This window comes from Nipponia nippon, unplaced genomic scaffold (assembly GCF_047370975.1).
Source record: "Nipponia nippon isolate SJK-2023a ecotype South Korea unplaced genomic scaffold, ASM4737097v1 scaffold_5, whole genome shotgun sequence".
Classification (NCBI taxonomy): Eukaryota; Metazoa; Chordata; class Aves; order Pelecaniformes; family Threskiornithidae; genus Nipponia; species Nipponia nippon.
In genome coordinates this window covers 41,095,813-41,121,750 of record NW_028262369.1, presented here as the reverse complement: position 1 = coordinate 41,121,750, position 25,938 = coordinate 41,095,813, and the positions used below count along the sequence as shown (strand labels likewise).

Below are 25,938 nucleotides of genomic sequence, written 5' to 3'. Positions count from 1 at the left end.
TAAGTAACAATAATTAAGGTGGACTTGTGGAACTTATGTAAGTAGTTGTGCTCAGATAATATGTAAAAAACAAATTTTATTTCATTTTCCATAGATTGTTAAAACCACAATTTACATAAATTCTGTATGTTAGTAAAACGATACTGAAAGAGCATCTGGAATAACGTAATGAATTCTGAGATAATTAGTAGCGTGGCATTTGACCTATGATAATCACTGATATGTAAAACCAAAAGTGTGTGCCAATACCTTTATGTTTAATAGAGAACCATTTTACTTCAGCTGACTCTTACCTTTTTTTGTTAGGTTTGCTTACTGCAAATTACATAGAATACCCTGAGGGCTTAATCCTTAGATGGGACTTGCGCAAGCAACCAGGCCGGTGCATCCTCATGGATGACTACGCAGGAACAGACAATAAATCTTTGCTACTTACTATGTTCTAATATACAGTTAGGTTTTGTCATTAGGGATGACAAGAAGAGGGTCTTGGGGATTTCAGTTGAGAGTATGCATAAGACTAGTGAATTGATTTCAGAGGTCACAGACATATCACAGGAAACTTGTAGAAAAGTGACTTGAAAATTTATCAGCCGTTCTTATTCTTTGGCACATACAGTACAAAGTAATTCCTTCCTCTGTGGAAATACTGTTGCTTTTGTATGTCTGGTTGTCCAACATCCAGAATTTAATCCACGGTGACACTTCCAGAACTTCGTTAATAAATCCTCTTCACAGCACAGATGTTTTTCAAATAGAAAAATGAAATGGTCAGAAGTTTAGCAATCTTGGATTCCAGGGAAAAAAATGACTTCTATGTAAGTAGACATTGTTTCCTAATACTTAGGCATGTGTAGTCCGTATATTTGTAACTGCACCCTACTGCCTTCCTTTGTTCTGTTGACTCCAGTTTACATAACCAGTGGTGAATGGAAGTCCGTAATGATCACATAGTGCTTTGAGGTTTTAAATATTGTTGTCTCCTTGACACATTTTTCTTTATTCCTGTAGATGCTTAAAGTGTGCAGATGCCCCCTGTCAGAAGAGTTGCCCAACTAATCTGGACATCAAGTCATTCATCACAAGTATTGCAAACAAGGTAAAATCAGGATTGCAGCAGTACATGGAAGCAGATAACAGCAGTTACTTGCAGTTCTGTTAGTGAGATTGCATTGCAAGGTTTATGTTTGTAAAGTCTTAAAAAAATAGTGTTTACAACAGATGCTTTGAAGTTCAACAGTCATCTAATTTTTAATTATTTTTGCTGCTGTTCTGTGCCCGTACAGATAGTGTATAGTGCAAATCTGTTTCTTCATGTCACTTTTTCTATAAAGTTTTTGCTTTTGATGGTTTTCAAATACAAGGATATTAAAAAAGCTGAGCATCACAATGTAATTATTTAACTTTGCTGCTACCTGAGGTATTACAGTTACAAACCTTTTCTTTCATTAAAGATTTTTTTTTTTAAGAAGTGATTATAGTTTAAATTTACTTTTGGCAGAAATTTGGCATGAAGGTGGTCATTTCAAGGAATGTTTTCTTCTAGTTTATAGTAAGACACTGGTTAATGTAAATGTAGTCAGTCACTTAGACTAATAATAAAATACTACAGGAATAAATTGAACCCCCTCTTTGGAGGTACTGTACCTCTTCCTTTCTTAATAGGCTATTATACTACAATCATAATGAAATCTTAAAAACATTAGTCTGATTTGTGGTTTACAAAGGACTTTTAACAGTCAGAAATAGAAATAAATAAAGATGGCTGCAAGGTTGGTATGACAAGATTAATTAGGCTGTCTAGGATAGCCTAAAGATGACTGGATATTGATTGCCCCATTCCTTTTAAAACTTCCCCTCTGCGGAATCATCAGCTGCCGTGTGATTTATTTGTCTGTATGAGCCCAACTAGACTCATAATCTGCTGGGGGTGCTACAAAAATTTTCTGGCCGCATTCTATGCTCTAACATGTCTCACTGTGAGATGCAGCTGAGAGGGCCAACGCAGGTAAAGCTGGAGTGACGTGGGCAACAGCAGCACTGCCGTGTGCAAGTTAACAGCCACATTGCTTTTACTACACTCTGTGTTGTACGGAGAAGACACTGGTAAATTCTGCACCTTAACAAGAAGCATTAGGATAAGAGGAGATATTAAGATACATATATCAATTATAACGTAACTATGTGTTGATGTGGTTTACAGTAATTGGCATTATGCCCAGCATCTGCATATAGACAGTTTTCTTATATAATCTGTACCCTGTCAGTGCAGCATTTATTTTCATGAATGTAGGCATCTGTTTACAACCATAGTACAGTATGCGGCATATTGCTGCTTATTACCTTTTCCAGGCATCGTGAAGCAGGCAAGCTGAACAGGGAAGGTACAAGGCAGTAATGAAACTGCTAGTCTCCATCTCATCATTGTGCTGTAGTTTGTTTAGGAAACCTAAAGCAAGTTTTATGAAAGTATTTTACTAGGATGGTCTTTTCTTATTAAGGATTAGTTATGCTACTGCTTTGGGTAGGATAGCCTGATGTGTTGTTGAGGAAAGAAAAAGGGCCTGATTATCAAAACATAAAAGCTGGGAATAAGGAACCAGGGAAGATGAACTGAAGACTGCAACAGAAGATGTCAGAAGAACGAACGCCAGCAGCATCCTGGAATGAGAAATTTGGTGGGTCTTTTAGACTCTGATAGCCTCAGAAACAGAATGCCCCTTTGTGACTTGGCAGAAAGCGTAAGTCATTTTAGCAGCTGATTAATTCTGAATTCTGTGAATCTGTTACAGAGCAGAGAAAATCAAGGTGGGGTGACTGCAGAGCTTTGAGAGTTTATTTTGGCAAAGGTATACTGGAATAATATTAGGAAACTGCCTCAAAGGTGAAGTGAAGTCTTTGCCCTGCTGAAGCCAGTGGGTACACTCTTATAGGTTTTAATAGCGCTGGATTTAACCTGTCAGATGGTCAGTGAGGTGGATCAACTCTATAGAGTTTGGGCTGTTTGATGATAACTCTTTTAAATCATCTTGGAAGCTGCAGATGCTAGGTAAGACTCTGGTTTTGCCCTGAGCAGGTGACCTGATCACTTGCTGTTTTATCAGGAAATCCTGCTTTAGAAAAGAATTGCAGTATACTGCTATTCTCTCAGGAGATTTAACATTCTTTACAGAAAAACCTAAGTATCTTGGATTACTGAAACGTACTTATAGCCTTTCTTTTTGGTCCCTATCCCTATCAATAGCTTCTGTATCCACTCTGAAACTAGTTTCTATAAAAGGTATACAATGGTTGTGGTAACTGATTTTACCTCGTGTTGATGCCTGATAATTGCGTAGAGAGCAGGAAACATTCACACACAGGAAGTTTTAAAAAGTCAGGCAGTCAGTTTCTGCTAGCCGAGATGTTAGGATGGGAAATTGCATGCCTAAAATCAGCGCTGCTTCTGTGAAATCCAGTTCCAAGTGTGAGTTTACATACAGTCTTACCCTTTGCTTTCTCTCCTGTAATTCACGTACCAACCAACTTCTCAGGGAAATAAACAGTGCGTAGAGGGAACCCAGCCTTGACTTGATGGCTGCAGTCTGCTAGGCTGAATTTTCCTTTTGATGAACTAGTTTCTGGTGCCTTTGCTAGAAAATATATCTATTACCACAAATTCTGTTCTTCAGAAAAAGTAACAGTAAATTCTTCTGGTTTCCTTTATTAATAGGATTTTTTTCTAGGTATAGGTATGTACTACTGTTTTTACACTACTGCACTTTGAAACTCCTTGCTTTCTGCCAGGCAAGCAATAGATGTAAGGTGGAAGTTGAGAGAGGGGTACTGAAAGTTGAAATGATTCACCTGAAGTCCTGACCCTGGCAGAGTCTGTGTGAGAGCCCGCTACCATGGCTGCTCCTGCAGTGTCCTCTCCCCTCTTTCATTCTGCTGCTGTGGTGGTTGGGGTACCTGCACCGTACGCTTTTAGAGCAGGTAGAAAACAAGAACGGCATGCTTTTGAAAACCGCACTAAAACTTCTAACTTATTATTTTGAAAGTTTTTAATGGAACCAGTAAGTAATTTTTTACTGTTATGCATTTTTCTAAACTTCTATTGAAATAATCACTCGGATATCATTCAGCAATCTGCTTGCTGAATATTTTTGTATTATTGTCATAAAAGTGTTTACTTCACATGATCAAGGATATTTTACATGTCATTGAAAATACTTTTCAAAATGTTAAATCTTTTTTGCTGTTTTCACCTTGTAAATAAACTTTCTTTTTTAATCCAAAAGTTTATAAATATATCTGGTATCTTCTAAACAAAATAAATAGGTGAAGCGTAGAACATTCAGGTATTTGAGGTCAATAAATCCAGGAAATCGGGGTACACTTTCTAGGCTTATTGAAGTTCCTCTCCTGCTTCTGAATCTTTCTTCATCACTCACTTGAGAAACTCCCTTCAGCAGGTTACCCTTCTACTCATTTAGAGGAGATTCAGTTCAATAAATTCCGCGTCCTCATCCCTGTGTAAGCAGTAAGCAGTACTGCACGCAGGTATTTATTTAAACATGATTCATTATTAATATAGAGTATTTAGACAGCAGCATACTGAAAATGAATTACTTTGTCAGGTATTTAAGAGCTCTATTGTATGTAGTTTATTTTGTTGGAAAACTGCTATAGCAATCATAAAAGGTCAGGGATTCTTGTTCTCTAAAGCCTGAGGCTTTTTAGGTATTTACGGGCCATGTAGAATGTAGCTGTTCTGGCTGTTCTGCCGTTAGACCTGAGCTCAGGAGTAGAAGAGGGACAGGGGAGGAGGGGTTGTTTCTGGGTTGAGAGGGCAATTGAATTGCCAGACTCAATGAACCTTGAGCCTCTTTGAGAAAAAGGATGTCACTTATGCTGTATTGTGTTAGCTGCTGTGACTCAGTAGAGTTTAGGCCACGATTTCCATTCTCTTTTTCCATACAAACTGGATTACAACTCCACTTTATAAAGGTACAATCTATTCTATTGTGTCTTCCCAGTCAGTGTTTCTCTGTTCGTACAGACTGCTTGCAATTGTGTCTCTCGGAGACCAGACTCCAAATTCACCATGCACACGTTACTACTTTTGTTTCTAAACATCAGAAGATGGCAGACAAGTATCCTGGCTTCCAGCTGTCCTCTCTTTAAATACAGCCTTCACAGTGCAAAGTGTATACTCTTTGGTTTATAATGCACAAGTGCCATCTTCGTTATTTCTTTCTTTGGAAAGAAAACACACAAAGAAAAAAAAGTGTTCAGCTGCTGCAGGAGAAAGCTTCGCCTCTACCCCTGAACGAGTATCAGGAGTGATTTTAGGAATTTTATGTCCTCCTTTCCCCATGTTGATACATCAAAGCAAGAAGGACTTGGTAAAATGGAGCTCCAGCACCCGTCATCCTTTAGGACTGGCGCAATCCAATATTGTACAGCAGCAGAAAATCCTACAGCTTCCCAGATGCAACTCTCAGCCTGAACACTTGCAGCCTGTCCAGCTTTCCTCCTGCTAAGCAGAAGTGTGTGCCAGAGGGAGCTGCTGCTTAGAAAGCAACAGCTGCTCACATGCTCTACCTTTGTAATGTTCAGTGAGACAGTCTTGGAGCTTTTTGTTATCAGACACCTTTATGGTTGAGTAGTCGCATTGAAAAACAACTGTTGGTACAGTTTAGGCATGGGGATATTAAGTTGTGTTACATGGCACAGGCATAAGGAGTTGAGTGACTCAGCCTTTATAGTCTGAGTCTATAATGAAGAATTGGGGGTGCAGAAGTATCTTTTGTGTTATCACTACTCAAAAATCACACTTTGTTGCTGTAGCCCTCTGTTACTAGCTCTCACATTTTTATCTCAAGTCTTGCAGTATTACAATGATTCCTGACATTGGTTCAACAGCTTTCTCCTTTTTCAGAGAGACCATCTTCTCCCATAGTCCTTAATAATAAAGATAAACTGGTCTGAGCTGACATGTCAACCATTCTCTAACAGACTTTATCGGAGGATGTAAGCCTTCTTGTGACCAGCATTTTAAAACCCCAAAAAACCCCAGAAAACAAAACCAAAAAACCTCAAACCAACAAAACCATGGTGCCCTCTGGATAAAAGGTTGTACCTGGACTGTGCATAATGCTGGTAGGGAAATGAGGGAGAGAGAATTGAATGCCAGGAACAGTACAGAGAAAGTTGTGGAACACAGGAGTAAGTTTTAGGATTTCAGAGGAATGTTTAGGTATAAATGAAACCAAAGGAAATGTGTGGGTTTTTTTCAAGGGAGAAATTTGGTTTTTTCAAGGAAGAAATGGGAGAGGGAACAAACTGGAGGCTAGAGACGGATACCAAGGGATAAGGGTGAGTCTGAAGTTTGGGAGATTGAGAGAGAAAAGGAAAAAGTGTTTGTGGTAATGTACTGGAAATGAGAAAGAAGGAAAAGTGGGTGGACAAAGGAAGGCAAGAGCCAAAAAGCTGTGGGATCATTAAGAGAAAATGAAATGAAGAGAAGATTGTAAGGGAGAAAGGGTGGTGAGAGACGTAGGATTATGACAGGTGAGAGAAACAGAATGATGGTTTTTCTGTGCCAGAGGAACTCTGAGTAAATTAACAAAGGACATCTATATGCCATTGCAAAGACTGTAGAAAATCATGAGTCACAGTTCATATGTAAAATACTATAAGTGGGATACTGTTAATACAATGAAGGATTGTGGAAGTCAGAAAGCTGCTAGATGATTGGTAATAATTATATACAGATATGCATCACAATTAATCTTTAAGTACTACTTTGAGGCCCCAGGTTTTTGAAAGTGCTGTTTTATTCAGCTTTCTCTGTTAATCTTTGTATATTTCAGGTCACTAAATACAAAAAAACATTTAAAAGAAAAAGTAGTAATGGTGTTAAATTGATGCACTTGAAACAGTGACTTTTCTTGAGATGTCTGTTTGTACTTAGTGTAATGGAATGGCTGACAGCTGGTTTCAGTTGCCATAGTGTAATTATGTAGAATAGACTTTTGCGATGACACTATGTCAATTAAGGAATCTCTCACATTCTAGACTACAAAGGACAAAATGACAGTACAAGATATTTCTTCCGTTCTTTTTCATAAAAAGATAGTGACACTGTGTGAAATTACAGTCCTGTTATGATGACACAAGTCAAATGATGTGAAAGATTTCTGGATTGATTAAAAATCATCAGCATTATAATATAGAATATGTATGATTTGATAAGTTGCTGTTATGTTTTGTTCGTTCTTCTTCGGAAGATATTTTGGGGGGGCTGACAGACTGGGGGCGTTTCTTGTTATATTTGAACTGGTGTGTGTCAATGTGAAAAATGCTACTTATATAACAGCGTACTTTAAATAGTGGCTCTTCGGTATGTGAAAATATTTTAATCCAATACATCTTGAGTAAATTTTAAAGCCATTGCAGAACATGAACTAGAGTAGAAGGAGATGATATTTTCCCATATTTTTTGCTATGTCTCCCTTTTTCTAAACTAAACCCAGATGAAAAGGAAATTACCACTTTTTTCTTATTTTCTTTTAAAGTGTTCACTGTCCCAAAATCCTGATGAAGTCAGTGTATTCATTTTTGTTACACAAAGCATAATAATGCATAGTCTTCATTGTTTTTTGAGAAAACTGCAATATCAAAACACCTTAATACATAATGAATTTATATAAAAAGCTCTTGAATTGAATTGAAAGAAAAGATGCTATAAGCATTTCCTGATAGTAAATGCAATTTCTTCTGGTCTCTCAGTATTGATCCCATGTGCTTTAATAGGTTTTTTTCAAGTAAAAAACAGTCTCATTTGCATGCAAATTATATAATGCTTCCAAATGATACATGTGGAGATCCTCCTCTGCCTGGTTTCCACTGATTATTGATGTCTGTTTAAGGCTTGTTTTTGTTCCCTGTGTTAGCAATGTAGTATTTATTGACATTTTGATGTAGGAAACCACAAAACATCCTATCCAGTTAGATTAATTTGTTTCTATGGAAGTGCACAGGAAAAAAGATTCTATGAACAAAGGCACGAGCAGACATTTATCTCATTTAAAAATTCAGAAACATTCTAGTTTTAGACTTGCTTCCTCTGTGACGTCTGTAAGAAACTAGCCAACTGAGTCATCTTCTTATTTCAGCATCTAAAAAATTTACTCCAGACTGTTAAGGTAGCTTGCATCGTTCCATGCCCTGGAGTAATTTTGTCATTTTAATGAAGCCAGCCTCCCTTTAATTCTGATCCTTTCTCATGTACAACATGTGGCGTGTAGTTACCAGCTTGCCAGGTCTGCATCTCATGTCTATTTTGTGTGCAGCCTGCTACAGCCTGGTTTTGTGAAATAAAAGCGATCAGTAATTTTTTATAAAATGTGAATATTCTATGAATATTCTACCTTTGTCATTGGTAAATGTAATGATTATTAATACATGTATTCAGCTTAAAAAAAAGTTACGTAAGCACAAAGTCTTCATGTAACTAAACGTTTAAGATACTGTACATATACTACCGTATATATACTACAAACTCTCATTTATTACTGTAGTAACACGATGGTTTGCAGTTTTGTAACACAGTTTGTATAACACCACTTAGTGTAACTTACTAGACTATATGGTATTTCCCTGCCAGTTTTTGTCAAGTATTGGAAAATATTTTTCTAGTCATGTTTGATATGTTAGATAATAAATCAACACAGTAAAGGCAGGATAAATGTTTAAATAGAATGGAAGGACAAAGAGATGAAGCAACTCAGGGCTGGGCTCCTGAAGTCCTGCCCACAGCCCAGTCTCCCTGCTGGACTGTCCCCTGGGTATCAGGAAGGTTGCAGATGGGCACAGAGTCATGGTAGCAGCACGTGGCCATATCCTTTCCCTGGTAGTGGACAGTAGCAATGGCAATGGGCACAGCGGTTACACTGGTGTTCTGGAAGGTGGAAGAGGAGAGTTAGAGAACTGCAGCTCTTCGACGAGTATGTTATAAGTTTACCAATGGTAAAATTGACACAGGGTGACTTTTTATTGGCAGGCAGGGAAACCAAGTCAGCACTGAACCTGTACTTCCCTTTCATCTTTAGAAGTGTCTACTTTAGCACAGTTGGGGCACACTAGTGAAGCAGTGCTGAAGACTTGCCCTGCTGCTCCCAAAGATAAGTGGAACATTTTGGACTTCAGGTGTGACTGCCTTTTAATTTATCGTTAAAGCTTATTTCAGATGTTAAGACTAGAAGATATATACTCTTTGATACAGTTTATCTAATGTCTTAATGTTTAGCATGGTAACATGTACTATATATCTTTTGGTACTCTCATTTGAAGAGGACAGAGTTCCTCTTTTTTTCAGGTGCTACCACAACTCATGATCATGACAGCAACATCTCAAAACTTCCCAAATCAGGACCCCACCTTCATATACTCCATCATGTTTCCCCCAGATTAAGAGTTCAGCAGCAGTTGGCCTTACCCCCATTAGGACTTCAGTCCCAGCCTCCTCCTTACCAAACTCTGGCATGATGTTCTGACACAGGTTTCCCTAGATATCCCCTCAATAAGCCGTAATCTCAGTCCTATACCCACAGTGACCCTGGTCCCATCTCTCTGAAGTCGCTTGCTACTTTAACATACCCTGTCTTTCTGTAGCATAGCTGTGCTCAAAGTTTGGTTTGAGCTTGCAAAACAAGTAAAATATGCCAGCTGTGTTGACGCTGCCTGTAGTAGCACAGCTCAAGTGTGAGAATATACTTTACAGATATGTAATAAAATTAATTTTAAAAAGGAATAGTTTAACAGCTTTGCATTCTAGGCATAATAACTAGCTCTGTATATTGATTTTAATTACAAAGCCTAAAAATGTAGAAAATCCTTAATGAAGTTACTTAAATGGAAATACCCGTTGTTGTAATTGTTTCCATTGAACCAGAGTTGAAGATAATAAAAACAATAATCCTGGACAACACAGGAAGGGAAAATATAACTCTCATATGTAATGAAATATCAAACTGAACAAAAATTCTTTGAAAACCATTTTGTCTTTGAGTTAGTGAGAAAAATCCCCACTACTAGTTTGTAATTATTCCTTTAGAGTGGAAAAAAGGAATGACTGGGTGTAATTGTCTGGGGAACAGACATCTAGTGCCACTTAAGGTGCTGTGGAGTATCTAGGCTGGTCTCTGAGTGCCGCTTCAGAAAGACGTTGGTCTCCTGCATTGACTGGGTCACCTCGGCTGTCTGCATGGCTATGTGTCAGGGACATCTCCAATATAACTAGACTTCTGTGTTTTGCTGCTGAATTGAGCTTACAATGTCTTTACTGGTTGTTTTTAGCAGCTCTAACAATCTCTGGCATATCGAAATGGTATCATTCATCTGGAAGAGCAAAAATATTTCCTAATACGTACAACTTCCGTTTAACTAATACTCCTTTACATTGGAATAAATGAGAATTGGGGATGATAAAGTGCCTTACCGGTCACCGTAGGCAAAATGGCTGGAAGTTCTCCCAGAAGAGTTGCATAAAGGGATTGCCTGTTCGGCCAGGATTAGAATGTCAATGGATTTTAATAACGTCCAAGACAATCCTATGAAACTACACCCAGGTAGCTTGTTTGTGTTTCCAGGTGATGGACAGGGGCTCATGCTGTACTGTAGACCAGCGTCTGTAAGCAAAAGGTCCAGTTTACATCTCCAAATACATTTCTTAAACACTGGCATTCTCTTGAGAACCTCTAGCTGTATCTATAGCATATGGTTTAACTATAAGAATTTTATGCTCAGTCTTTTAATATGCCTTTAGTGAGTTTGAACCTCCCAGACCAAAGTCTTGTTACCCATTGTTGGTTATATTGTCAGATCTTGACAGTGCTCTTTTTATTCATAACTGGATTCTTGCTCTGTGTGGCATAGCGTTCACTTTGAGTAATCACTTCTGTGTACATTAGCCTACTTGACAGACAGTAAGTCACAGGCTTTGCATAGGGTCTGCTGTGACTGCGTACTCCATGTTGTTTGAATGCTACATCTGGCTGTTCTGAGTCAGCTGTCCTGGGACAGAAAGGTAAAGATATTTGTTATAAAAAGCAGTTTCGTGTTAGTGATGATTAATGAAGATTGGAATATGGAAGAAGTGGTGGAAGAGGAAGGAGACACGTTGTTTTTTAATCTCTCAGTTATTATATTATTATTTGGAGAGAGCTGGAATGAGATCCCAGCATTAATTTCTCACTGAAGAAACTTTGTGGAATGTCAGGCATGTGCTAATTCTAAGGGGTACTGTATTGTCTTCTGGCCCTTAAAGGAAACTCTAGCATTAACCCGTCTTCATGGACTTTCCTTGGTGCGGCTTTTAGAGGGGGTGAGAGGAGTGGTAAAATGAAGAAAGAACTAGAGTCTACAATTAAGTAAACTTCTATACTGACTATAGAGAAGAAAAGATAGGATGTAAACGGTTTGCTTTAATTACACTGTAATTTCATTAATGTAAATGTAATGTAAATGCAAAACTGCCATCAGTAGTTCTCCCTCTCTAAATGGGACTTCACTCCTGGCATTTCCTCTGATGCTCCCTCTTAAGAGAATTATCCAGTTTAAAAAAACAACTGGGGTTGTTTTCTCATGGCATCAGGCACTGGGAGCTTGCTAATGTCCATTCCTTAGATTTTTATTATGGAAAGAAATCTTTCTAGCTCTCATATATCAGAAACTGTTCCTTTCCTGATGTGTACTGAATAGTGAGAATCTGTGAAACTGTGAATTGTACATAACTTCTTTAATCAGTTCCCTGGTTTGCTATTTAGGGAAACAGGAAAATAAGTGTTTGCCCTGATCAGTATGTCGTTGAGGAGAAAGAGTTCAAAAAAGAATTTAGGAGTGCAATATCTACAGGTAGCTGCAGAGGAAACCTTCTCTTCTCATCACGGGTCTGGGACAATTGGCACTACTGATCTGCTGTGAAGGACAGGCATATCCACAGAGATGGTGTGCACAGATGTGTAAAATAAGCTCTTCATTCCCTGTGTCATGAAGAACTGGTAATCTAACTGGCACTTTCTGGTCAGACCTCCAACAAGGGTTACAACTTGGCTACTGCCCAATTGACCTAGAAATGGAGAAAGTATTTACAAGTACATAATGCAGGCACAGTAGTTTTCGAACGTAGATTTGTTAAACCACTAAAAATGCTACAACCACCTCAGACTGAAGATGCTTTTAGCTATTTTGCAAGCTGAAAAGTTTTATTTTTGCATAATCAACAATTCTGCTGACTTTCTTTCCAATGTTTTTGATATAATGCTGTATAATGTATTGGTACATTTAAATAATGCCATTGTTATTTAATATATTTATATATTATTTGACTAGCCAGTTAAAGAAAAAGTGTATTGTATTTTCTCTTGAATTTTTGAATTTTCGCTTCCTTGGTATGTGACTATCTTCCCCCCCCCCCCCCCGCCTTTTCTTTTTCTTCTTTTTTTCTTTTTCCTTCAGAACTACTATGGAGCAGCCAAAATGATTCTTTCTGACAATCCACTTGGCCTGACATGCGGAATGGTGTGTCCAACATCAGATCTCTGTGTTGGTGGCTGCAATTTGTATGCCACTGAGGAGGGACCAATTAATATTGGTGGATTGCAGCAATTTGCTACTGAGGTAGGTGGGACTTGCAAATGTCTTAAATTCTTTGTATGTACCTATGAGTATTGTCTAAGCGGTTGCCTTTGTTAGTGATTTGTTTTAAAAAAAGTTGGTACTAATACAAGAAAGATGTAGGAAGTTAGAATAATTATCCTTTTTCTTACAGCACATTCAGAAGCTTAGAAATGCTTTCATAATGCAACACTTCATAGGAACATAAAGAACATTATGTGTGAACAAGATGACTCTTTAGAAACACTAGTAGTTGAGACAATTTGTTTTATAATGAAAGATTTATCTAAGCCAGGTGAAATTGTGGATGTTACTGAAGGTAGGCTGCATAGGGAGAAAGATCAAGTGCACCTGCATCTGTAACTGCATGTTAAGGAGATGTAGAACTGTTCTGGGCATAGGGAACATCCTATAGCAGAATTAGTGTGCATTTGTACTGGCTTCGGGGCAAAGGAAAAGTGTCAGATGATTTAGACTTTTTACTGTCCTGTTTTGCCAAAACTGATTAAATAAGTAGTTTCAGGTTGACTGAAATATATCTCTGTGTGCATCTGTCTAGACAGATACAGAGGCACACACATGTGTATGTGTAAATTTATTAATTCTTAAAGGTATGTATATATTTTGACTACTGAAGCAAAGGTTGTTACTTGCCACTTGATGTTAGGAAGTCTTCTCAAGGGTTTCTGTTGAGGTCCATGTGCATTATTTGCGACTGTATAGTTTCAATGCTTCAATTTCCATCTGAAGAAAGACGGAAGCTACTGCTCATTTGTTAACTTCCTTTGAGGGCATGGAGAATTTGCACCAAACTCATGGTCTCAGCTGGCACCTCATCTGATCTGTCTGAAGTATCTTTGGGTAAAAATTGTGCTTTTGGTCTTCGTAAAAGCGAGGAAGTTATGGCTGTGTAAAAAAAGGCATATGCATGTGTTAAGATTGCACATTCTATACACTCCTTAACTAATGAGCAAGGCCCTCTTCTGTATCTTGAGCCATTTGGCTGATCATATTTACAAACATACAATGAAATTTCAGTCACCTTTACAAAGCCTGAGGAAAAAAAACCTTGTAGGACAGACCAAAATAGAAATGCGAATCAATCTGGAAGTAACAGCTGATATGTCTGTAAGGCCGATTTTTTTTCCTCTGCTGTCATTCATAGACTTCAAACCCCTTCTCAATGGCTGTGGGTCATGATTCGATGAGCAAATGTTGCTACCTGCTGCAAGTCTTCTCCTTTTATCTGTTTGGATCCCTCCTTTCTTCTCTCCAGGAGCTTTGTAAAGCTTCTGGAGCACCTGCTAAACTTTTCTGCTAGCTGTTGCTGAACCTTCTCTCCCCTCTGTCATTTAAGTAGCTATCCACTTCGATTTTCTTGAGATTTGAACATAGAAGCATAAGAATCAGTACAGTTTGGACCTGTTTGAACTGTATTTGTTCTATGTGTATATTCAATAGTTGGGTTTTATCAGTCAAGAGGCAATTTTATTAGCTTTTCTTCTAACAGCCTTTATTCCTTATATGTAAAAACTTAATATTTGCTGCAAAGCAGAAGTCTTCTTTTTTTCTTAAAAAAAAAAGCAAACCAAAAACAAAAAAAAAAATTAAACAGTTGTCAGGTAGATGATGAATACAATGGTGAAATATTACTGTTTAGGAAGCAAACGGAAGTAATATCTGTTAAAACTTGATTTGTGTCTCCTTTTAGCTCTAATGCTGTGATTAATAGAGAGGAATTATGGCTTGATAGATAATGCTAAATATCTGCCATTTTTCTTCAAAAATCTTTAGAAATCTATTAAAAAAGCTCAGTGCTAGCACAATGATTGATATGAAAACTGCAGAGAGGATGAATAGCTCAGAATGGCTTTGCTCCTAATGTTTCAGGTTTGTTTAAAGTGATATTAGTGTCAAGAGTTCTAACAAAATAAAATTGTTATACGGTTCTATTTAGCATTCTAACAAAAATAACATTTCATTAAATTTTATTATCCTTAATATTTTTATAGCGTCCTGAAATGTTAAAATTAGCTGTTAATAACCTTTAGATTTACTACGGTTCAACAAAGAATTTGTATGTATTGTAGTACTCATAATTAGTAATAATAAGCAGTCACTTTTGTAATTAATACTTTATTTTTAGCTTTCATTGAGTTAAATTTTACCATGAAAGTATGTATAGTTGAAAAAAATCTAATGGTATGAGTGCTTCCAAGTAACATTCATTATAAAAATATAGATTAAAATGCTGAAGAATATCATAAGGCACTACTGCTCCTACAAAAATTGGCCCAGATACTGCAAGCAAAGTGTGTTCACAGATTTACCTATACGAGTAACTTAGCAAATTGTGTAATTTAGATGTGCAACATGTGTTACTCTTAATGAGAGCTGCATGGTAATTCTCGTGCACTGTGTAATAGTTTGTCCCACAGGGGCTTATTTACTGAAAACTCCATTGTGCATAAAGCCAGTTTTAGACTTTTTTTTCCTTGGAATTTGTCTAAGGATCATACACTTGATGCATTACGAGAGCGAGTGATAAAAAGGCACAACTGCTAGCAGAGATAAAAGATAAAATTGTAGTAAAGCAGGAATGTGGGTTTAAAATGGAAAATATATGGGGATGACGTATGCCCCTTTGTGCTTCTGAACAATGACTGATCATCTGTTCATACTGCAGATAAAACTCCCTAATTGTAAAATATTTGTCTTGCATACGGTAGAATGAAAAAAAATGGCACCTCATGCCTCCTGCATTTTCCTTCTACCCTTCGATATAGTTTTGTAACTGTGTTAAGCTCATTCTCAAAACAAATCGTAATCCAGTCTGAAAAAAATGCGGATTTTGACAATTAAATGTTCAAGTGGAAAAAAAGGAAATGTCCGTTTGTATTTGTGATGTAGAATGTGTATACTGGGATGCAGTTACCACGGTAACTGTTGCATCTAGAGAATAACATGGAGTAAAAGCTCACTATTATAAATGATGAGTGTCAAGCGCAGGTTACACCTGCTACTGCACAGGTCAAAATTATATTAATGTCTTTATCTGTCTCCTTTGCCCAAGTACTTTAGAATCAGGAGACATCTCTGGTTTTGGAACACAAGTTCAGTGAAAATATACTGAAATTGCAGTGACAATACATACAGGCATGAGCTATATGACTGTCAGTCCCACAAAATAAACTAAAATTACTGGTACTCAAGTACAAGTTTGTAAGCTTGCAGTAAAAAAGAAGTGTGATCTATTACATTGTCTGTTGTAGTATTAGGAAGAAGCCCTCAAAATCTTACATTTTTGGATAGACATTACTGAACCTGTGTTTCTAGTTAATCATTCTGAATGGAGCAGCACAAGCTAAATAGAAAATGTATAATTTTAATCGCTGCATACTAGATTTAAATACTAGATCATTTAGTACTGTGACTCTTGTGCCAGCTACAGTTCTGGTGATTTGCTCCTCTCTGGAGATATATTCTGGCTGCCATTGCAGCAGAAAGAAATTGGAAAAGAAAACTTGATATGTCTTTTTCCTAAAAGATGCATTGTACAAGCTTACTGCTGTTAACCTAGGGGCATCTCAGCAAAGCGCTTGGAGTGGGAGGTGGGCTGTGGTGAGGGTCCCCCGCTGAGTGCTGAACCTCCCTTCTCCCCCAGCCCACCACTGGCAAGGAAGCAACGGCTACCCAGGGGGATTGCCACGCAGGGCTGCGCTGCGCCCTCCGGCTCAGAGTCCCTCTTTTAGTTGCATATTGACAGTTCTGATCAGTCTTTACATAGGTGGGGGGAGAAGGCGGTTCTCGTGGAGCTGCGTCTCCTGCAGCTGGATGGCCTTGGGATGGCTGCCTGGGTGCCTCACTGTCGCCAGCACGGGTGGGCGTGCTGCATCAGCAGAGTAGGATTGTTCTGCGGAGCTAAGACAGCAAGACAAACAGAAAGAAAACTCTATTAGTCAGTATTAATTTTTATTTTAACACATCTTTAGGTTATTTTCTCTTTTTAGTCATGTTGAAATCTATAATCGATTATAAAATTTTAGGCTTGTTTGAAGGGGATGGTGTAGCCTTCTACAATAGTTCAGGGGATGAATCTGAGGACTTCTGATTTCTCAGGCCAATGCTGAAAGACTTGCTAATATTTGGACAAGTTATATAAATTTCTCTACAGCATGTTTTACAGACATTAAACATTCTTTGGGTTTTTTAAGGCATTTACATGAATGTTGCTATGTCCTTTTTAGTCTTGGTATTCATGAGATTTTGAGGTATGGACTCTGCAATGTCCTAGATCCATGGGTTTTCTTGGGACCGGGATAATATTAATCTATAGTTATTATGTAGGTTTGAAAAGTCTTTAATGAGGTGCTTTAGGCCCTAGTTTTGTCAACACTCACCTACTTGCATAAGTTTGCAGTATTACAACTTTAGCTGTTAACTTGTGGAGGGAGGATCAACAAGTTTTCCTAACTAGCTCACATTTGTGGAAAAACCACTTCCTGTACATCCTGTGCTATCCACTGCAATTAAATGAAGTTAATTGTGTGACCATGTAATTTGACAATTTCAAGAACATAACTGAGCATGCAATTTACTTAATTTTTTATTAAAATCTGCGCAGAATATTATTTTCTCCTTTAAATATTCAACTGCCCCATGTTAATGTAAACCAGCCTACAGATAAATATCCATGGAAACCAGTGGGAAAGTGTGAAACTAATACAATCAGTTCCTAAATGTTACTGATTTCATTGCCAGTACTTTGCTTTCTGTGCACTAGCAAAATCTGATAACAAATCAGAATATACTAATATGTTTCACAGTAAAATAAATACCAGCTAGATGCTAATGTCTGCATCAGTAACTGTTTGGTATCTCATCATCTTAACGAAGAATATTTAATGGCAAACCTGACTAATAAACTTATTTCTATAGCCTTTTAAGCATGGAAGCAGGCATTATGCCTCAAGAATATAAAGGATTTCATTATGAAGTCAAAACTCATGTTACTAAAAGATTACATTTTCCCACTGCTCTTTCAATTTTCCCCATTTTTTTGTATTTCAGCCTTTTTCTGTTGATGAAGGTTTTGTGATGAAGATGACAGATTAACAGATGCACTTTTTACTTAAGTAATGTGACCTTCTGTGTATGTCTTGGAGACTACGAAATATGCTTTTTAGCAGCCTATCTTGTTTCATAGGATTAGGCAAAGGCTTTTTTACATGTTAACATTGAGGCTAAACTTTCAATCTATTTACTGTTTATTGAACACATGCCTTGTTTTAGTCCAGTTAATTTTAAAAAAAGGTGAATTAGACTAAAACTGACTGTATTTGAATTCTGCAAATAGGTGGAGAAGGGTATCTACAGTATATTCCTCTTAGAAAAATTCTGATTAGAAAACTCAAAAGTGACTGATGTGAGTTACTTTAATTTATTCTAATTTATATAAAAATTGAGATAACGATTTTGAATAACAGTTCTAACGTGCTCTAATGGTTTTAAATGTTTTAGATTCATTTAAACCATGCTTACTATGTCACAAAATGATTTTCATCAGGTTAGCAAAATGCATTTCTCTGAGTCACCTGCCATTCTCTGCCAAATGTCACGTCTTTTCATCAAAACGTGCTAATACTAGAGTCGCATGGTGAAGAAAAGAACCAGGATTTTATTACATGAGGAGAACAATAAGCTTTTCCCTGTCTGCATTCTGAAAAACAGCTAAAGCGAGTTGGCTAAAACTTTCCAGGAAAATTAAACTTGAATCGGATGCTCAGCAATTGAAACCACTATAGTTTGCTGAAGTGGGGAATATTGTGGAACCTTAATACAAACTTGCATTTTACTACAGTGCCTGGAATTGTGCTCTTTGTCGAGTATACTGAATGTTTTGGAGCAAGAACCAACCCCACTGCAGTGAAAGGATGTTTGATTTACAAGGGAGAAGAGAACAAACCTCCAGATTTCACACTGGAGAGAACATTGAGCAAGTGCGCTCACACCTTTACACATTAAAGTAATGCAAATAGGGAAAATGTAATATGTTATAGATGTCTGAATTAAGAGAGAATTTGTTTCAGTTGTTGGAACTTCAGCAGAATGGATTGGCTGTTTCGGTTTTGTCAAATTGTATCTCACTTGAGGGCAAATCTCCATAATCTTTTTTGTAAACTGGGATATCTTTTCTATGGACCCTAATGGACATGAAGTGTAAGAAGTGGATGGAGTCTATGTGGGTTTAGTTTGAATAGGCCCTGGATGGTGAAATAATGGTGATTGCATAGTATTTGATAAAAAGTTAAAGAATAAATGCTCAGTGTTATTAACGTCTACTAATAATCTATCTAACCTCTTTTGTTTGCATATGAGAGAGAGAGAGAAGGAAAGGCAGACATGGGGATGATGGCTGAGTCTTTCCACTGAGAGATTCAGCTTTAAAATTAATTACTTGGTCTCATTTTCCTGAATGAGTCTTGGTTACAAAGCACTGCAAAACAAAAGAAAAACTCCATCCAAACAAAAATGAGATCATCTTTTTGAGGGGGAGGTGGACAAGAAAGGCAACAGTATTAAACTTTACTTGCATCCTGACCACAGTCGGAGCAGAGAAAAATTGGAGAGGACAGGTGCATATAATGTGGCAATGAACACTTGCTTGCAAGGTAGTCATCTCTGCACAGCAAAGGATTTGTACAGAAGAATTCAGTGATATTTAATTAGGTGAATTACAGTGTAGGGAAACTTCACCATGAGGTGAGTGAAATTCTTTTGAAATGCATTGAAGCAGTTTGCTATTTTCACACAGTTACCCTGCCAGCCTTAATATGCAAAACTGCCACTGAATTCCAGATGGCAAGATATCACCGCACAAGCTGGCTGTGCTGCATAAAGACAGTTTCACCCTATTGGCAAATAGGCAGAATTAAAGTTGACCATTCAGCCTGAACTACTAGGATTTCCTGCATGAGTGCTTGGTTTCTGAAGCTTAACACTGCACTACAGTAGTGCGGCACTTTAGTATAACATTTAGTTGATGGGTATGATTATTCAATAATAAATATAAAAATAATTATGTTAATGATGAAGTAAATTTAGTGATAAATTTATTAAGCATATGCATATTCATAGTGTTCAATATGCACATTAAATGTGCGAGTTATATCATGTGTATTACTGAGTAGCCTTCTAAAACAACTGCATGAGATTAGTGGAAATTTGGTATCATTCGAGCCATTTCTGTGTGAATGTAACAAAGCAGACATTTTAAAAACATCCTATTGCATTTTGGTTATCACAGTCTAGTTTCACAGTACAATATAAGCTTTTCAGCCTGTGAAATCCATTAATAACCACATTAAACCTTCCCATATTGTATGAATTGTCAGGTTTAAATGATTCTTTTTTGAAAACAATTATCTGTCTCTTGCTTCTTGGAGTTTGTTAAAATGCTATGTCAATTTACAAAGACTGGGGGAATTTGACACAGAAATTTTAGAGGGGGAAGGAACTAATCATTGGTTTACCTAGCATGAGTGCTCAAGTACGCATGAAGAAAATGAACATTGATTCAAAACATAAATGAAAAATTCTATTCATGAGTGGAATTGCCAAAGTTTAACTTGAAAAACCTTTGCTTCTCAAGTTCTATGGAAAGTAAAAACTGTTAGTAAACTTGTTAAATAGCGTAAATATTATATTTATTAAGACAAATGACACCGTATGTATTTTAGAAGACTAGTACTTATGGAACACAGTTCTGCATTGAAATAGATGGGGAACAATGCTGTCTTCTGGTAGTTTTTGAGGTGCAGCCTTGAAGTGTTTGTGATATGACTGAGAATCCCAATGCAATGAACTCTTGTATCCTTTTGGTCTAATATTGTGCTTCTGCTACAAAGATATACTCCTTGGGTTAACTAGTTTTCCCCTTAATGCCTAAAATAAAATGAAGATGTAACTACGCTCTTACATGCTCCTAATCTTTAGTAGCCTGCAAGAGCTGTGGGTCTATTCTTTCCTTTTATAGGTTATACAAGATAGAGACTCCATTCCTTCCCCTACAATGTATGTAAATGCAGAGGACAGTGAAGTCTAGCTTAGTGAATGTAGGCTATTTCTGTCTTAGCCTCTTACCTGTATGCCTGAACAAAGAATTGATTTAATGCAAATCTGAAATAAACTGTGTGACATTGCAACTAGGTTAGGAGCCCATTGTGCTGGGTTCTTTATAAATACATAATTGTGGTCAGAGATTGTCCCAAAGTACTTTTAATAGTCAAGACAGAATGGAGCAGATCATCACCAGGTGAAGAATTGAGGCATAGGGAGAACAGTTTTAACTTTCAGGTATGCCTACAACTTTTGGACACCTGATTAAAAAGTGGAGAACGTCTGAAATAGATGAGCACCTAACATGAAATAAATCTGATTAGAATTGTGTAAGAGGAGGTATCTAAAGCATGGGTTCCCTTTGAAAATATAGCACTGAGGAGTAGGGACAGTTCCTAAAAAAAGTTTCAAAACCACCTAAGGTTGGTTACCTACCACCTCTAAAAAGTCAAGCCATAAGTGATTTATCCAGGATCACACAAGATGTTTCTTGAAGAAGCAAAGCCCCTTCACTGGTGTTACAATCCTTTGCATTATTCGCAAAAATACTTTTCTAGTAGTAAGAATAATCTGAACATTGTTTGGAAGGAAATTTTTGGTGTTACAAATATTCTCTGCCATCTGGCTGACTTTGTATTACTATTCTGTTACTGGCAGTCTGGTTCCATCTTCTCTGTAAAATTTACAGTAGTGGAAGATCTGACTTCAGACATTTATAAGACAAAAAGAATTATGGAAAGACCAAGCTCTGCAACTACAACATCCTTCATGAATGCACACATTTGGGAATCCCTATAATGTTACGAAGTGATCTGCAATAATACATCAATGATCTGTGACAATACTAGCGGAAGCTTCCATCGTGTTATTCATAACAAAATTTAAGGAGGGAATGTAACGTATGTAACCTGTTGAATGTATTGCTTTTCAGGTGTTCAAAGCTATGAATATTCCTCAGATCAGAAGCCCTTCCTTACCTCCTCTAGAAGATATGCCTGAAGCCTATCACGTGAAGATAGCTCTCCTTGGTGCAGGACCTGCAAGTTTAAGTTGTGCTTCCTTTTTGGCTCGATTGGGCTATTCGAACATCACCATATTTGAAAAGCAGGAGTACGTTGGTGGCTTAAGGTAAAAAACAATGACAACAAAGCACTATTTCCAATGATTGTAGAAAGCACAGCAAAAAACATTGTGTAAACGTAGTTTATACACGATCCCTCTACCTGTATCAAAGGAAGAGAGTAGAAGATTTCAGATCTGGAAAACTTATTTTTTATTTAAATAATTCATCATTCAAGTTAAAATAGGTACAGTTACAGGCAAGCTTGAACTGAAAATCTGGTGGCTATCCTATATTCCCTTCATATGACCTCTAAAATACCAGGGTGCAATCGTTATTATCCAATTAACACTTCAGAAAATTACGTCAGGAATCATTTTCCCTTATCCAAAACTTTTAAAACAAGATGAAGTACTTGTAGCTCTACATAGTGAAAGAATTAGTAGATGTTTAAAATGCTTTAGACAGATACTAATTTCATGGAGAATTTTAAATTTAGAATGCTTTCGTGAACTACCTTTTGCAAATAAAGGTGACAGTGAATAAATCCATCATGTATGCCTGGACTTACAGCTTTAGTAAACCATACCATAAGAGTGAAATAAACCCCCTACAATTCTCAACCTTCAACAAATTGCAGATACCAAAAGAAGTTACGTTTGCAGTTTTCCTGTATGGTAAACACTTGGCTGATATTTACATGGTGTCATGTCCTTGACACTAGAAGATTTATTTTTACCACTGTAACAATGGCTGAGATCATACCTTGTAAGTTCGTTGGAATCCCTAATTGTAAGATAAAATATTTCAGAAACTGACTTGTGGATACCAACCCATTCAAAATCAAAATTAAATTTTACACGTTGAAGATGTACTCACACTAAAGTGTTTACAAAATAAAAAGTGAAAAGAAACAGAGAGAGAAAGAAGGGTGGTGCACTCGCATTTCTCACTGAAGCATCACTGAAATCAATAGAGTTGACACCATTAATGAATTTGGTCCATAATGTCATAATGTCAAATACTTATTCAGTGCTCTGGAAGATAGAGAATCAATGCTGGAGAAGCTGAACTGATTACTTGCATTTTTCCCAGTGAGGTTCAGAAGTATTCTCCCTAATTATCAAGGTGGTAATACATAGGCATTTAACTGTGGAGCTGTTTTATTTGAACTGGTTGCCATAGAGGATTTCAAATTTAGCATATGAAATACCTATTCATCTGTTGAGTAGCACATGTTTTCCTAAATACCAGATTTAAAATCAGTTTTGTTGCTGTAAAGTAGTAAGAAATAATGAGATGTTTCTAACAATGAAGCTTTACTTGGTGACAGGTTGGACTCAGGCTGGACTCAGCAGCATAATACAGTACTTTCTGAAGTTGCTTACAGTACAATGCTGCAGTTGCTTGCTGTGTGCTTGCGTATTTGAAGCTATGTGATCTTAAGTTACATCTGTTCTTCATGTTTTTGTTTGAATTTAAAATAAAGCTTAGTCTGTTGTTTGTTCTACTGCAAAAAGCCTTACACTAAGTTTTGCCTATTCTGTTAGTATCCTTAATGGTCAAACAGTGCATTTTGATATGTCTGTCTGTCTTTTTGAGTCTTAAAAGTCTTATGGTTGGACTCAATGATCTTAAAGGTCTTTTCCAACCTAAATGATTCTATCATTTTGTGGAAGAACACATAGCAACCAAGGTCAAATTTTACTTCCATTCATTGTAGAAAGTTTTGCATCTGGTTTAAGAGCATCAATTCCTTTTGTCCTTATTTTAATCTTGGAACAGAAGGGAGGCTGGCTTGTGGCAGAAATCATCCATTATTGAGTTTGTAAGTCTTTGCAGTACATCTTTTAACAAGTTTAGGTTATTGATGGGTGTGTTTTCAAGGCTTCATAAACTATTGCAAATGGCTAACAAGACCAAATTAATTTTGGAATCAGCTGTTTGGAAGGGCAGTGCTTATGCCCTTTTTTAGTTTGCGCTGCCTTTTTTGAAGTGTTTTTAACTAGGATGTTCCTTCACATACATGTTAGATCATAGCTGACTTTAATATTTAGACAATAGAAAGCTGTCCAGTGATTGCAGTTCCTGTGGTGTGATATTTAAGCCTAGCATAAGTCTGTAGTTGTCTGGACCTGTCTGAATTTTTCATGTTCACAGGCAGATTTGCCTACATTTCATCAGTTATGTAAAATTTATCCTTTATAGTAAAGTACACATGAGCAGATCACGCTCTTGCTTAGAGACTGTGAACAAGCTTCAATGCTCATGCTCCTAGCTATGCCACTGGTTTACAACATACCAAAATATTTCTCTGACTAGGCCAAAGGGGTGTCCCTTGAGCAAAAGTAATTTGGGATCACTGAGAAACAGCAAGCACCTGTCCAAGCACCTCTAACTTGGATCAGGTTTGAGGAAGAGGTGAATTTGTGGGACACTGTTCCCATCCACTGCATCCCTCCTGCACCTCTGCCCTGTTTCCTTCTCCCTCTGTTTCTCCATTGCAGAGTCAGTCTCTTCTGGTGCTGAAAGAAATTATAGCAGAATTATTGGTGTACCAGTTGACTTTCATAAAATGTTTATTTTCATAGTAAATGTGCATGCATGTGTCCCCACAGAACTGTGTGTATTTGCATATGAACATATATGTATGTACGTATTTGTATGTACCTATATGCAGGTATACTCCACAGCATGAAACTGTTAGTAAATGTTTAATAAGAGCAAAAAATTGTTTACAAATTCTGACAGTGCCATAACACAGCCAGTGCTGTTCTGGATTCTTTTAAGAATCATGGAAATGACAGGCCTTCAACAAATATGTAGGTGGCTTGGAAAATAGAACTTTTTTTATTAGATTTCTGTATTGAATCTCTGTTGCAGAATCATATTGATACGTTAGTTTCTGCCTCAGACACCTTTTTACTTAGCATGACCTATGAAAGTTGTATTGTGACACATTCATTATACCTGATATTTAGAACACTTTTCATTGCACACTGGTCAGGAAAGGTGAAAAAAGGGCAGCATTAGAAATTATAAGGAGGAATGCCCGTTTCTTATCAGTATAATTAAAGTTGATGCAACTTAAAATGATTCTGGCTTGTCAAAGTTAGATGCTAAAGATGGTGTGGTCACTAACAATATGTAAAATAAAGCCTCAGTGAATCTCTTGTGCCAGTGCTTTGTTATGCTCCATTAATTTGACAACAGATTAGGCTGTTTGAAGCTTAGATATATCTGGGGAGAGACTTTCACTTTTCTGCAAAGTCCTTTTTTTTTTTTTTTTTTTATCTTCACTGAACAAAAGTATGTCAAGTAGAACTTCACTGTGTTTACCTGTAATGTGTTTTATGAGAGAGATTTTGAACTGGCATAAGTAGGTGTCATTTCATTGAAGATAAAGATCTGTACCAGTAGATATAAACTGAGATTCTATGCTGGCACTGCAGTTTTCCCATACAGGAGAGCTGTGATTCTGGGAACTTGAAGATGTCATTCCTAATCTTCCCCAGGAGGAAAAAATGCCATCTGATAAATGCTAAGTCAAAAAGCAGACTTGAGACCAAGAGCTGGTAGAATATCACTGACTTTGTCCATCCTGAAAGATCATAAAAAATTTATGAAGTAGAAATGGAGGAGGGTACAGTTTTAAATACCATTGCTCAAAATAGCATATGCAACACTTTTAAAAAAAAATATTGGAAATCTGATTCTTTCTTATTGGATAGCTTAATGAATTGTTACTAGAAGATCACTTTGCTTTTAGTAGCCATGAGATCTTTTCTTAAATGGATGTCTTAAGTTTGTTTAGTGTTACATATTCTGGTGAACAAAAGGAATGGAGCTGAAGCTCTTTTGGACCCAAGCTTAACATATGTTAAATGGTTACCTACAAGTGTGTGCAGGATTGGCCTCAGGGTACTGCCTTCTTGGCCTGTATTTTTAGCATTGAGTGAATAATGCTGTTTTGTCACTCTAACAATTTAAAAAAGCCAATGGTCAGGCTTCAGCACATTTACTTTCACATACGTCAGAATTAATTACGGTGTGTTATAAGTATTGAATTTTTTAACAACTAAAAAAATCCTTTTTTC

The 25,938-nt window shown here is 37.1% G+C and overlaps 1 protein-coding gene across 9 annotated transcripts in view; it reads left to right on the top strand.

Moving 5' to 3' along the window:
* Window positions 1–25,938, top strand: part of DPYD (dihydropyrimidine dehydrogenase) — a 362,954-nt gene that overhangs the window by 99,560 nt on the left and 237,456 nt on the right. For all 9 annotated transcript variants that reach the window (XM_087733357.1, XM_087733360.1, XM_087733362.1 and 6 more), the window contains 3 exons: window positions 1,012–1,099; window positions 12,505–12,666; window positions 21,713–21,909. In XM_087733357.1, coding sequence (XP_087589483.1) covers window positions 1,012–1,099; window positions 12,505–12,666; window positions 21,713–21,909 — 447 coding nt within the window. The remainder of the gene's footprint in view (window positions 1–1,011; window positions 1,100–12,504; window positions 12,667–21,712; window positions 21,910–25,938) is intronic.